At 33.2% G+C, this 12,788-nt stretch overlaps 1 protein-coding gene across 1 annotated transcript; it reads left to right on the plus strand.

Moving 5' to 3' along the window:
* Positions 1-11,881: 11,881 nt before the first annotated feature.
* Positions 11,882-12,583, plus strand: LOC108378114 (chymotrypsin inhibitor SCI-II-like). The gene is made up of 2 exons (XM_017634412.1): positions 11,882-12,142; positions 12,304-12,583. Exons 1-2 carry the CDS (start codon positions 12,061-12,063, stop codon positions 12,474-12,476), a joined length of 255 nt encoding a protein of 84 aa, XP_017489901.1. The 5' UTR covers positions 11,882-12,060; the 3' UTR covers positions 12,477-12,583.
* The last annotated feature ends 205 nt before the right edge of the window (positions 12,584-12,788 follow it).

Raw genomic sequence — 12,788 nt, forward strand, 5'->3', positions numbered from 1 at the left:
AAAAAAAAATTTGGGCGGTCGCTCAAAGCCCTCAAATTTTTCCATGTATTTTATATGGGAAAAACTACTTTTGATAGAAATGCAGAAGATTCCCAATAATAATATCCTATTGTTTATTTAACCATTTTTTCAGAGTAACTATAATATATACATAGATCCCCAAAAACCCCAAAAAATACAATGGCGAGACCAATAAAAAATCGTTAGTATTAAAAGCTGGTTAAATAAACAATTGGGCGTTACTATTAAAAGTCCCTGAAGAGAACCTGAGAATTCCGCTCGAAAAATATTGATTTTCGAGAATTCTATATCAGGTCTATGAAAAAAAAGAAATAGGGGTATACTTTTTCGACATACAACAATCCTTGGTAGTGAGAGACTTTACTCTTTTTGGTCCAACCTAACCTACATTCATACATATAAATACACCAGCTATGTGTACAAAAAAAAAGTCCATGCCTCATATGGCCCATGTGTATTCATTTTTTTTTAAGTATTACATGTTCATGGTTTTTAATAGCCCAAAAATAGTTGCATAGTTTGAAGTCGCTATGCCTGGACTGCTTATTAACCCTTTCGGCTCCACTGAGAAATAACATAAAATATATACTAAGAGTTAAAAAACTGCTTTTGTTTCATTTAAAAATATTAATATACTATGCATATATTATACATATGTATGTATGTGCATTTGGATGTACCTACAGTGAAACCACCATTTAATGACCTCAACCAAATTATACCAGTGGGCTAAAGTTTCCACTTCTTTTCTTCTCTCGAAAACTCCAATACCCGCCTCATCAGATGTTTTCATTGTCCATGCTTCCGCGCCATACACTAGCGCGGGTCTGATGAGTGACTTAGATAGTGTAATTTTTATACGACGAGAGAGGACTCTATTGCACAATTGCCTACTCGGTCCAAAGTAACACTTGTTGGCATGAGTGATTCTCCATTGGATTCCAAGACTGTCATTATTATTGGTGTTAATGCTGGTACCCAAATAAACGACGTCGTCTACTTTTTCAAACTTGTAACTGTCAACAGTGACGTGGATACCAAAGACGTTTATGCTCTGACTGTTCCTTAATCAGCGCCTCCAACAAGAACTGAGTAAGAAGTTTCAGGCTAATCCGATCGATTTTCAAAATATCGTCCGCAATATTGTATCCGCCATTTGGAATTTTTCCAATCTTACTCTAGAATTGTAGTCAGCCAGTTTTGATTGCTTCCTGGCCCATAGTGAAATGGTGATAGTTTTGACTTAACTATGACACGAAACTAAATACTAAAGTGATTATAGGGAGTTTCTAGTGAAACCTTACCTTAAGCTGTTCATTTCAATCACAAGGCTGTGGTTAGTCTCTAATATACTGAGTTTTCAGCCATAGACGAAACTGCAAATAAACTTTAAGCTAATACAATTGGTTTCATTTTCACTGACACCCAGGCGACTGATAAATAGCAGAGTGCTAACCCCATCGGGGAATGAAAGCAAGGCACCCCAGGGTTAATGCCGTTAATTGCCAATTACTATGAACTAACAAGCAAATAATTTTTAAATTAGTATTATTGAAAAGAAAAATAAATATAGAACTTAATAACTTAATTTGGTGGCATCCAAAACTCGATTTATGTACAATAATTGCTTGTAATAATGCCGAAATATGTACAACATACCTACATATATTTGTACATACTCTTATGCATATAGTATGTACAAATATGTAAGTAGTGGATGATAAGCATTGGGAATATGCTACAAAAAAGCTTCACTAAATAGACTCATTAAACTAATTAAACGGGAAAGCCAAAGAGGAAATTTAGAGGACCCAAATTTTGTGTGGATACTAAAAGAGTGGATATGTACACAAACCCATAAGAAAAAGCCTCCACCTCTATAAAGGGTACAAATTTTCATAACAACAATATTAGGGTGAGTTAATGTTCATTATGGATTTAATTCGAAATTGAAAATCAGAGCACTTTCTCGACGAATAAAAATTACGCTCTACAAAACTCTCATCGTAGACGATGCCGAACAATAATTAGAAGGTTTTGGGGGAGAGGAAAATCCCGAAGATCAACTGCAATGTTTAATCGGGCGACGGGTGCTCAAGAATATAAAATAAGAAGAAGAACTAAACGAATCTTAGCAGAAATATTCCCAATTGTAATACGTTCGACTGTTAGAAAATCGAGAAGTGCTAGTCCAAATAAATCAAAGCCGGTCAAAACCATAGACGTCTCATCGTCCTCAAGATACTGCTGGCGATGTAATCTATCTATAAAAGTCTTTGTTGTTTAAGTCATTAGGATAAAATATTAGAAATTTCTGGCGTTCTTTTTATTTCCAATAGTTTGCTTTGGTTTCAACAATTTTTCAGGTTCAATTCATATTTCTCTAGCTGCAGGACCTCCTTTTGCTGTTTTGTATTTCAAGAAAGTGAAATTAAAATAGTAGCTTATTTTGCTCAGAATTTCAGAATTTTAAGATTTATAGGGATTGATATTTTGTTTCGTGCACCAATTCGTACTATTTGCCCGAAATGTTTGACACTTATTCCAAAAAACAGGCTGATTAACTGCTTCTCGAATATTAACTGAATTTGTTTTGAATGCAAAATCTGCATCTAACGACTTAGGACAATAAACTGCAATACGAATATTTTGCTTGCTTGAACTAGGAATCGAGAAGCTGGCTATGGATGTAACTATACTGATTTTGAAGAAATATAAATGTTCACATATTCAAAATTAGACTAAGTTACCGAACAAAATAAAATATTCCAGCAGCCCTAAAATATTCCGAATTTTGAGAGTCAATCGGCTTCAGATGATCTCGTAAGGCCATCGTCTTTCACGAATATTTTTTTTTTATGTTCTTGCTCTTCCAATGATTGCGGTTTTAAGACTATAATCATGATCTTGAACACAATGATTTAAAGGAAATAATGCTGAAAATCCCTAAGCATTGTTAAAGGTACCCAACATCTTTCTTTCCAACACCAATTGCCGAGCATTTATTTTTACCATTTTCCAAATATTTTTCTAGAAAGTGGACTTAGCAACTTTTCACTCTAAACTATATGTATGTACGTACGTATGTCTATATATTGGTTATGAGACAAAATAGGTATGTAGCGAAAGTTTCACTTCTCCAGTGTGGCCAGGCGCACTTATTATTATTATTATATTTTTTTTTGTTTTAGTCTCGCGGTGTAACAATTGTTTGTGCATTAATGAAGTGTCCTGTTATTTATTTTACAACAAAATTGATTCAGTAATTTTGAGAACAATTTTACTAGTATGAGTCTAATAGCCAGTTGAACGGATTTTATACGAATACAAGAATATCCGGATACCCGCATTTGTAGATATGTACATATTTATATGTTAATGTTTTGTCTGTTTTTACCAAAACATCTGACATTTTATTTAACTTTTGAATGGGTCTATTGTGGATTTACTCCCACAAAATGGACAAAGTGATAATTGGTTATAATATCATTACGTATGGATATGTGTATATAGTTATTCCTACATATGCTAGCATGCACAAGTAGATATACGTTTAAACATTTTGATATAATAACAGGATATGGTTACGTATATATTTGAGTTAGCTAATGTATTAAGTAATTAGAATCTTAGAATATGCAATAAACTCTTAAATTAATTTTAAACAAATCTCCAGTTAATTCATTAGGTAACGAAGCTATCTGTGGCATAAAACTCATTTAAAATAAGTCCCTTACTGTATCTGCATATTAATGAGCATATAGTTGTGACAATTATCTACACATATAAATATACATATATGCATGTATGTGCGTATGAATATTTAAGAAAGTGCTCAATGAATTCTTAATGTGGACATTTATTTACAAATACTCATTTACTTGCCATTCACATTGGCTTTGAAAATAAGTAGCAATGTTTTAGTGAATTTCATATTTGCCTACGTGTTTAATGTAAGTTAGAATTGTAGTTCTCATATATTCATATGCATATTTTAGCTAATAGACTAATGCTGCCTATATACATACGATGGCGGGAACATAAATAGGAACGCGAAATTTGAGCAAATGTTTACTATTTATCTTTTGTTTATTTAATATATGGGGCGAAATTGTACCAGCAAATAATTTTATGTCAGCATTTTCTTCAAACTCCACAACCACTGCGTAAATAATTTTTTTTTCTACCGCGGCTATTTGTCGAGGTATGCGAGTTTTAACATGCAAATTTCAGGCATTTTTCTTACCGCCGGTTTCACCAGCAATTTCCATATAAAATTCAAAAAATTTAAATAATTTTTTACTTAAATTGCTTTCATGAAATTGGCTGTTAGACTCATAAGTTTTCTCAATATTCTTATCTCTTGTCATAGATGATAGAGAATCAAAAATTGCTCAGCTACTAAAATTTTTTCCGTGCTTTTTGGTAGAACCTAATTCTCTTGAACAATTTTTTTTCCAAAAAATTTGCAATAAAAGAAATTTTATTGCATTGTCTGAGCAATGTACCAAATGGCTTATTTCGATAGCTTATTTTCTACAGGCTCTACAAGTTTTTCGTAATAGAACGCACTCTGTTCCGCCCTGCAGTTTTGTCGACAATAACACAAGTTTACAGAAATGAAACAAACTGTCCGACCGCGACACTTTTATATGCATTATAAAGTAAAATTTTCCGCTGAATTCGAATACGAAACCAGTTTGCACGAAAGTATAACAGTTTTTTAGATATAGCCGAATTTCGGGGTTTTGTGGTGTGAAAAAAGTGCACTCACTTTATTACAATTTTCTTTGGAAGTATGCAGTTGGCCAACCGAAACATTTTTGTATGCAGTTTTATGGAGAATTTTCCGCTGATTTTTGGAGATACAGTCAAATTTATAGTTTTTGAGATCTAATAAAAAGGGCACTCACTTAATTTCAGTTTTCTTTGAATGTAAAGACTAACAACCAACAACAACAAGATATACTCTTGTATAAGCAAAAAATAATAATCAACGGAATTTTTTAGCAACTTTAAACTTGCTCTTTATTACGTTAAAACTTCCAGGGCGACAAAACTGCATACCAAATTTTTTCTAAAAGTTTGATTTTGATGATACTTTGACGAATTTTTCTAATTTTTATAAAAATTTCGAGATACGGACTTATATTTTTTTTTTTAGATAACAAGTTTAGCTTACATAAAAATATAATAAACATTAAAAAAATACGAAATAAAAGCACGTAAAACTTGTTAAAACATCGCGTCCCTATTTATTTTCCCACCACCGTACATGCGTAAGTACATTTGTATTGCGTATAGTTTAGTCATAGCTACTAGTTAAAACTTTTTATTGACTTTAACATATTAACTTTAATTTTTTTCTAGTACCTATTGTTCAAGGAAGCAGTCAAAGATAAAGTGCTGGTTTCAAAAACCCTTAGACTTGGTTGGCAATAGTATTAAGACTTAGATTAGAGAATGGTTATATAATTATGGAGAAACTAAATGGAGGTAGCAATAAAAATACCCCAAAAAATCAAAAACTTTAATCCAGTAAAAACCAGAAATAAGGCCGGTCCTTTGCTATCGACCCTGTGAGAATAAATAACACATCTTGTCAGTGGTGTCCAAGGCGGTCATATGCCCAGCTGGTTATTTTTCCTCTCTCATCCAAAAGCTCACCTGAGTGCAATACTCTCTCTTAGTATTGGCACCTATTTTATAATATTCAAATAAGCTGCAGTGGAATTCTGATAATCACTACGCTAAATTTCCATCGCTAAAATTCTCTAAATGGAAAGTGGTTCGGCCTAAAAGTACGCAACATGGAAACGTAACAGATACTATGTGGAATCAGCCAAATCTGGCAATATGAGGGGCTTGTAACTAGATGTTGCATGTTTTTAGGCGCGCCAGCTATTCGTTTGGAGATCGAATGGCGAAGTTAGCGATAGCGTATGCTAGAATCCACCTGCTAGTTCTATCATTATCTCTCCATAGTGATGAATCGGAATTTCGTTTTTATTTACAGTCCATTTTTTTAATTCATTCTGCTTCTCGGTATGTATGTAAATTTAATAATTTTAATGACTGATCGACGCTACACAGTGGGCTGAAACGAAATCCTGTGATCAAAATAAAATATCTCCTCTTGCTACAAAATGTTTTGGGTTCCTTTATGTATATTAAGAATCATACAAAGGAGATGGTAAAGTTGAGTATATAGAGGACGAAAGAGATAAAGGCAGAGGTGGACATGAATAAAGTTAAAAAAAAAATTATAGAAAAGATAAAGATAGAGTAAGTGATTGAATCGAAGTAAAAGATAAAACAGAAGAAGGGATATGTTATCTTATGTTATGTTTTGTTAGGTTATATTGTAGGTATTCGCACTTCCCTGGTTATCAGGTTATGTGGTTATAATTTTTATTCAGTTTACAACAGTAAAATAAGCTACAGAATAATAAGTTTTGACCAGATAACGAGGAGCGTGCGACCGCTCCACGTTATGTTATGGTAGGCTATGTTATGCTGTGTTATATTATGTTTTTAGACGCATTTCACATCAACTCATCTTAACTCACCTCACCTCAACTCACCAAATTTCATCTCAACTCAATTCAACTCACCTCAACCCCCCTTAATTTTAGTGGTTGAATTTCAACTAGTTAATCTTAGATTACTTAAATTTATTTGATTTTTTCAAAAAAGTCAACAACTAATCGTTATTTTTTCAGTCTAAATTTGCAGTAAAAATTTTACTTTTATTTTTTCGATCAAATATAAAGGTTACAATTTTATTTGTATTTTTTCGATCAAAAATTAAATTTAAATTCAACAATTTTTATTTTTTTTATTGAGCTTGAGGCCGTTTTTTTTATGAAAACTTATTGTGGAAAAGCAACAACAATTTGAAAAACCAACAACCACAAGATCAAGTGAATTGCAGCGGAATAGTTGGCTTAAAAAGTAAAATAGTGGTAATAAGCAACAAGAATTGACAAGGCGAACTTAGCACAGTGCGTAGGCAACTGGCTGAGTCAGTGGGATCGTCGATTCGAATCCTACTAAAAAGAAGTCTGATGAGGAAATGTGGTGATTTCCGAAATAGCTATCACTTTTACCATTTTTTCAAATTGTTGTTGCAATAACTTTTCATTAAAAAAACGGCCTCAAGCTCAATAAATTTTTTTTTTTTGAATATAATTGTTATAAGGCCATAAAATAACAAAAACAATTAAATTTAAAATTGTATCGATATTTCATCTGCTTGTAAACATTTAAGTTAAAAACGTGTTTTTGCTACATATAAACAAGTCGCTTGGGCAGTGATAAGCATATAACCGATGGAAAAGGCTATATAAAGATCGATAGTAATTTTTTCCCCTGTGCAAAACCCTTACACCTGATTTACATGATTCAAGTACTTGAAAGCAATTCTTGCTCATTCTCTGTTGTGTTTTTTATTTGCTTTTACACGTTTGAATTCAAGTCTTTAGTTCTTTAAATGGGAAGCAACGAAAATGCCAAAAGCAAAGCAAGAAAGTTGAAACGACTTGACGGTACAGACGCATGTGTACTCGTCCCTTTTCTTCTCACCCCCACTCTTCCATGTCCGAGCAGAATTGAATTCAATACTTGAACTGTGTAAAAGCACACTTAGGAAAATGTGCATTAGCATTACAAAAGTGTGGATTCTATTTATTGATGAATCCCTTCTCTGTCTTTACTTTGCTTATCACTGCATATTACGTTTTCAATCATTTGATTGTTTACAGAACATACAAAATTTATGCATTCCAAAATTTTTTAGTTAATCAAAGACAGTGGGGTGTTTACTTTGTTTCTTTTTTATCTAAATTACGAGCTGTTTTCTTTTGAAAACTTAAATAACAGTTTTGTAAAAAAATATAAGAAAAATTTTAACTGCTGTTTAATTGATAAAATTAGAGACAAAACGACAGCTGGTATTTTTGATCAAAAAAAAATTTTATTATTTTATTTTTATTATAAAATATAAAATTTTTTTTTGAGTGAACAAATAAATGTCAAATTTGAACTCTTAATTTTTGTTGAAAATATAACGATTATTTGTTGACTTTTTTGAAAAAACGCCCTGATAAGATGCCGTTTCCAAATGATTATACCCACAAAAATGTATACTCTGTTTGCGCTCTGCTTTTAAAGTCCACATTTATATTCAAAAAAGTGCTCGAAATCAAAACTCGTTATATTTTTGAAAATACGCAGTAATTGAACTGCAAGCGATTGTAGTTAACCCAAATAACAGCAACAAATTAAATTAAAGTTCAAACTATCAATGCCAATTATTATAAATATGTATGTAAAAAATTAATACGTTTCACGTGTTACCTCCAATACATAGCAAAGTCGGCTGATAACGCCAATCTCGCGATGCGAGATTTGCCCGAAAATGAATGAAATAATGAGTTTGGAAAAATACATTGAAACGTACATACACACATGCATATGTGCATACATAAATTAGTAGGTACATACCCAGTACGGCATAGCTCATCCAATTACCTCAGAAAAATTAATTTATTTCTACTTATGTAGCAACTAATTTCCCACTGGTGCAAATAATTCAATATAAGTTGAAAAATCACATAACTTTGGGCAATTAAAACATACTGCCTTTGAAGTGCTTAAAGCCAAATGCATTTTAAAGTAATTAAAATCAAATACAGAGTCGGATAATTGACTGATGCCTGGGCCATCGCCATTTTAAAGTCAACAGTTCGTTCCAAGGAAGAAAGTCAGTTATTCAACTAGTTGTGGTGGTTAAAAAACTGATTGAACATCGATATTTAAGCTAGTTTCCTTCCGTACTGGGTATGTACATTAGGGCGGTTCGAAAAACACAAAATGTTGTGTGGATCAAATCCGGGAATTTATTTCCCAACATAAAATCATAAAAAATTAAATTTGGTAAATTAAAAGTAAGTAACATTAATACTTTAATCAATTAGTATTTATTTCTTATGTATATTTTAATTTATTAAAATATTAATATTTTTTAGGATTTTATGATAGAAACTAAGTGCCGGATTTGTTCTAAACAAGTCGTTGTAAAAATTTTAAAACGTGGTATTCCCTCTCTTATTTTCAATTTTTCAAGCTCATTCCTCAGACTGAAGATATTGTCGCAGAGAACCTGGATTTCTTTTAAAGCGTAATGGATTAAACTAGCACCTATTAAGACCTATGTATACAATTTTCGTATCAAACATTTTGTGTTTTTCGACCCGACCTAATGTACATGCATATATGTATGTATATTTGTGCAAGTAAGTGTAGCCAATGTTGTTCACTACTTTTTTCCACCCATTTTATGACTTATTAGCTAGCTTATAGTCAACAAATTGAAAATTAGTAGACATCTAGTGTTGATCACACAGCTGTTTTGTGGATTTCAAGCTCTGTGAGTGGCGCTTATGCAAATTTCTAAGCTATTGCTCATACCAAGTAAGCTTTGCAGGTATAAACCAAGAAAAAAGCGGCATATGCTGTGCAATATATGTATGTATGTATGTTAAAATAAAAGGTTTCAAAGTTGTTTCACTCAAACAGAGTTGCCACTCTCAATATAGAATAATACGCTGCTATTTGTACTAATCTAAAAACATCATTCGGCAATATTAAGTTTTTTCTGCACGTCGCAATCTAGAAAGAAGCCTGTTTTTATAGCGAAGCTTATCTTAGTAGAAGAGGTAGAGGAAAAAGAGCAAATGTTCGCCCATCGTGTTCCTGAATTGTCGCACACAAAGCGAGTCTAACTCGCTGATGGCAACTCATCTGGCTTGACTAGCATTGGACGATTCATGGCCGTTCAAGATAAATTTCCGAACTAAATACAGCAGCAGCTACTCTTGTTTACTTATTTTACATCCGAAGGTACGAGTAGAGGGGACAGACCCCATGTCTTAATAAGCATTCTTCTACAACCGCATAAAGAGCGAAATACACCACACAAGCGGCTTGACAAACCAAACGAAATATCCCCTTGCTTCAAGCCATTTGTGTTTTGTATGGCTGTGTGTGAAGGTTTGTCAAGCCGCTTGAGAAAAATTTAAACAAAAATCAATTTTTTTTCTGGCTTCCATGTTGATTCTTGATAATACCGCTAAGCCGCTTGTGTGGTGTGTTTCGCTCTTAATGCATTAGGGTCTTCTTAACCCTCTCTGTCCCATTCAACCTCAACTTCAGTTTACAGTCCATAATACTCTCTGGATCTTTGGCACGATCTTCCATGAAAAAACCACTACGCCTGTTCAGATGTAAATATCCTCTCAAATATTTCACTCATGAAGTTTAGACATCTATCAGAGATATTTCAGGTTGGATCATTACCTCTTATCTTTATCTTTAACTTTTTTTTTTATCACAAGCGCTCCCATAAATAGAGATAGAACACTCTCCGGAGAAATCACTATATTTGCTTTCTCGATATTACCGCTGAAGCCCAATGGGCCATCACTGTCCGGCAATTCAAGGGATTGCAAATTCAGTGACATATGGCAGGTTTAACTGTGACTGACGTTAATTAAAGCTGCGGATATGTCTTGAAAATTTGGTCTTCCAAAAGTGAATATCATTGAAACAATTAGTCGTAGTAAACAAAGAATACTCACATACAGTGGTGAAAATATAAATAGGGACGCAATATTTTAACAAGTTTTGGCTTTCGTTTATTTGATGCTCGCTCATTATTTTTTATAAAAAAAAAACAATGTAGGTCAGAGATTTAATACCAGTAAAAAAATTAGGAAAATTCTACAGAGCTTCATCGAAATTTCAAACCTTTTCATTAGATATCAATTAGAATGCAAATATAAAGTGGCCACAGCTAGCCGTTGGTTTTTTTGCAATTATTATTTTATTTTTGAAGATGTTGCCCATTTTCTCCATATAAAAAAAAATGTCGAACATACTTACATACTTCGTATGGAAATACGCAACACCGACAACAACAAAAAATCCAAAATTCAACACTCACATATTGACAAGTTGTGACTATTTATTTTATTATTTTTTAATTTTAATTATGATTTAAAAAACTATAGTTTATTCTTCCAAAAAAAACCGTATACAACGAAGTCTAAATTTTTGTGCAATATTTGAAAAAAATCAACAAGCTTTGGAACTTTTTAATTCGATTTTTTTAGAAATATTTTGATTATGCAGTTTTGTAACCCATTCTATTTTAGTATAACAAAGTGACTTACCCGTAATTTTTTAATTATTTTTTTTTTTGTTGAAGGTGTTGCTCATTTTCTCCATATAAAAAAATCGCCAAACATACTTCGTATGGGAGAAAATAACTGACTACTATGTAAAGTTAGCAAAAAAAAATCATTCATAAGTCCCAGCTACTTAAAAGTAGTTGATTTTTTTACGCATTGCAGAGAGTTTTATACAAAATTTACTTTTCGTTGGCAACTTTGTTCACAAAAGCAAATGTTTTAAGTTTTTTGCAAACTTTTTTTTTTGTTTTTTGATTATGCCTTTGTCTTTATTGCCACCTTGTGTTTGTTGATTTTTATGTTGTTTTACGAGTATTTTGCTACCACCTCTGCTTCTTCACAACAATCATTTTACGTCATCGATTGCGTCTGCGTTTGCGCGAAGGCCGTCACCGCGCACTCCAATGCTGCCAACAAATCGAGTGCTCGTACACCTGTTATGCCGATGAGTCGCTATAACTTAGAATAACCGAATTCTCCTTGCCCGCACAGCCAGCAGCGGCGCAAAGGTGCTGCGAGACAGTCTTGAGAGCCAGTNAGTGCTCGTACACCTGTTATGCTGATGAGTCGCTATAACTTAGAATAACCGAATTCTCCTTGCCCACACAGCCAGCAGCGGCGCAAAGGTGCTGCGAGACAGTCTTGAGAGCCAGTAGCGTTAGTCAGCTGGCCGAAGGTGGGCTATAAGTTTTGAGTGTTTTGAAGTGTGCTAATATTTTTCATCAATTAAAAGCCAAAATAATAAGCAAATATTGTTTTTTTTTTTTATTACACAAATATTGTTTAAATGCAGTTTTCACGCGAAGTCAGCATTGTTTTTGTGTTGTTGCTTTGCTCTCTGCTCTGTGCTGATGCCCTCAATCGAAGAGGTTTGTTTGATTACAAATATTTGTAAATAAGATTTGATTCATAGCTTCTTTTTTTTTCCTTCTTCCTCATTTGCATACTTACATACTTACATACCTACTTATTTGCATACTTAAACTTTTTTACTTTTATTTTTATTTATTCACTTTTATTTGTTTTGTAGTAAAAGTTTGCTTGCAATCACCTCAGAGCGGCCGTTGTTTTGGCTATGTGCCCAGCTTTGCCTACAATCCGATTGCGCGCAAATGTGAGGAATTCATCTACGGCGGGTGTGGCGGGAATGATAATCGTTTCGATACTAAAAAGGAATGCGAGTTAAGCTGTCGTGACGTTTGATGGTGACATTTATGCCGCTGAGAGTGAATGGGACTTTCCAGATGTGATCGTAAAAAGTATTAATACTCATTTGTTATATTAATGAAAAGGGAAGAATAAAAAATACAACTTAAGAATGCTAAAATTGACAGTTCTTATATGGAGGGAAGAATGTTAGGATGTTTGGTTAGGTCTCAAACTTTCACTCGTGTGTTGGGGAGCTTTGACTGTTCCACCGGTGAAGAGAGGACATTTCGAAGGCTATGGCCTGTGTAATCAGTCATTGGCTATTTATTAGGCAATCTTCTAGACCAGGAATATTCTCCCATATGA

The sequence above is a fragment of the Rhagoletis zephyria genome, unplaced genomic scaffold, assembly GCF_001687245.7.
Source record: "Rhagoletis zephyria isolate East Lansing unplaced genomic scaffold, Rhagoletis_zephyria_1.1 Rzeph_scaffold_13382, whole genome shotgun sequence".
Lineage (NCBI taxonomy): Eukaryota > Metazoa > Arthropoda > Insecta > Diptera > Tephritidae > Rhagoletis > Rhagoletis zephyria.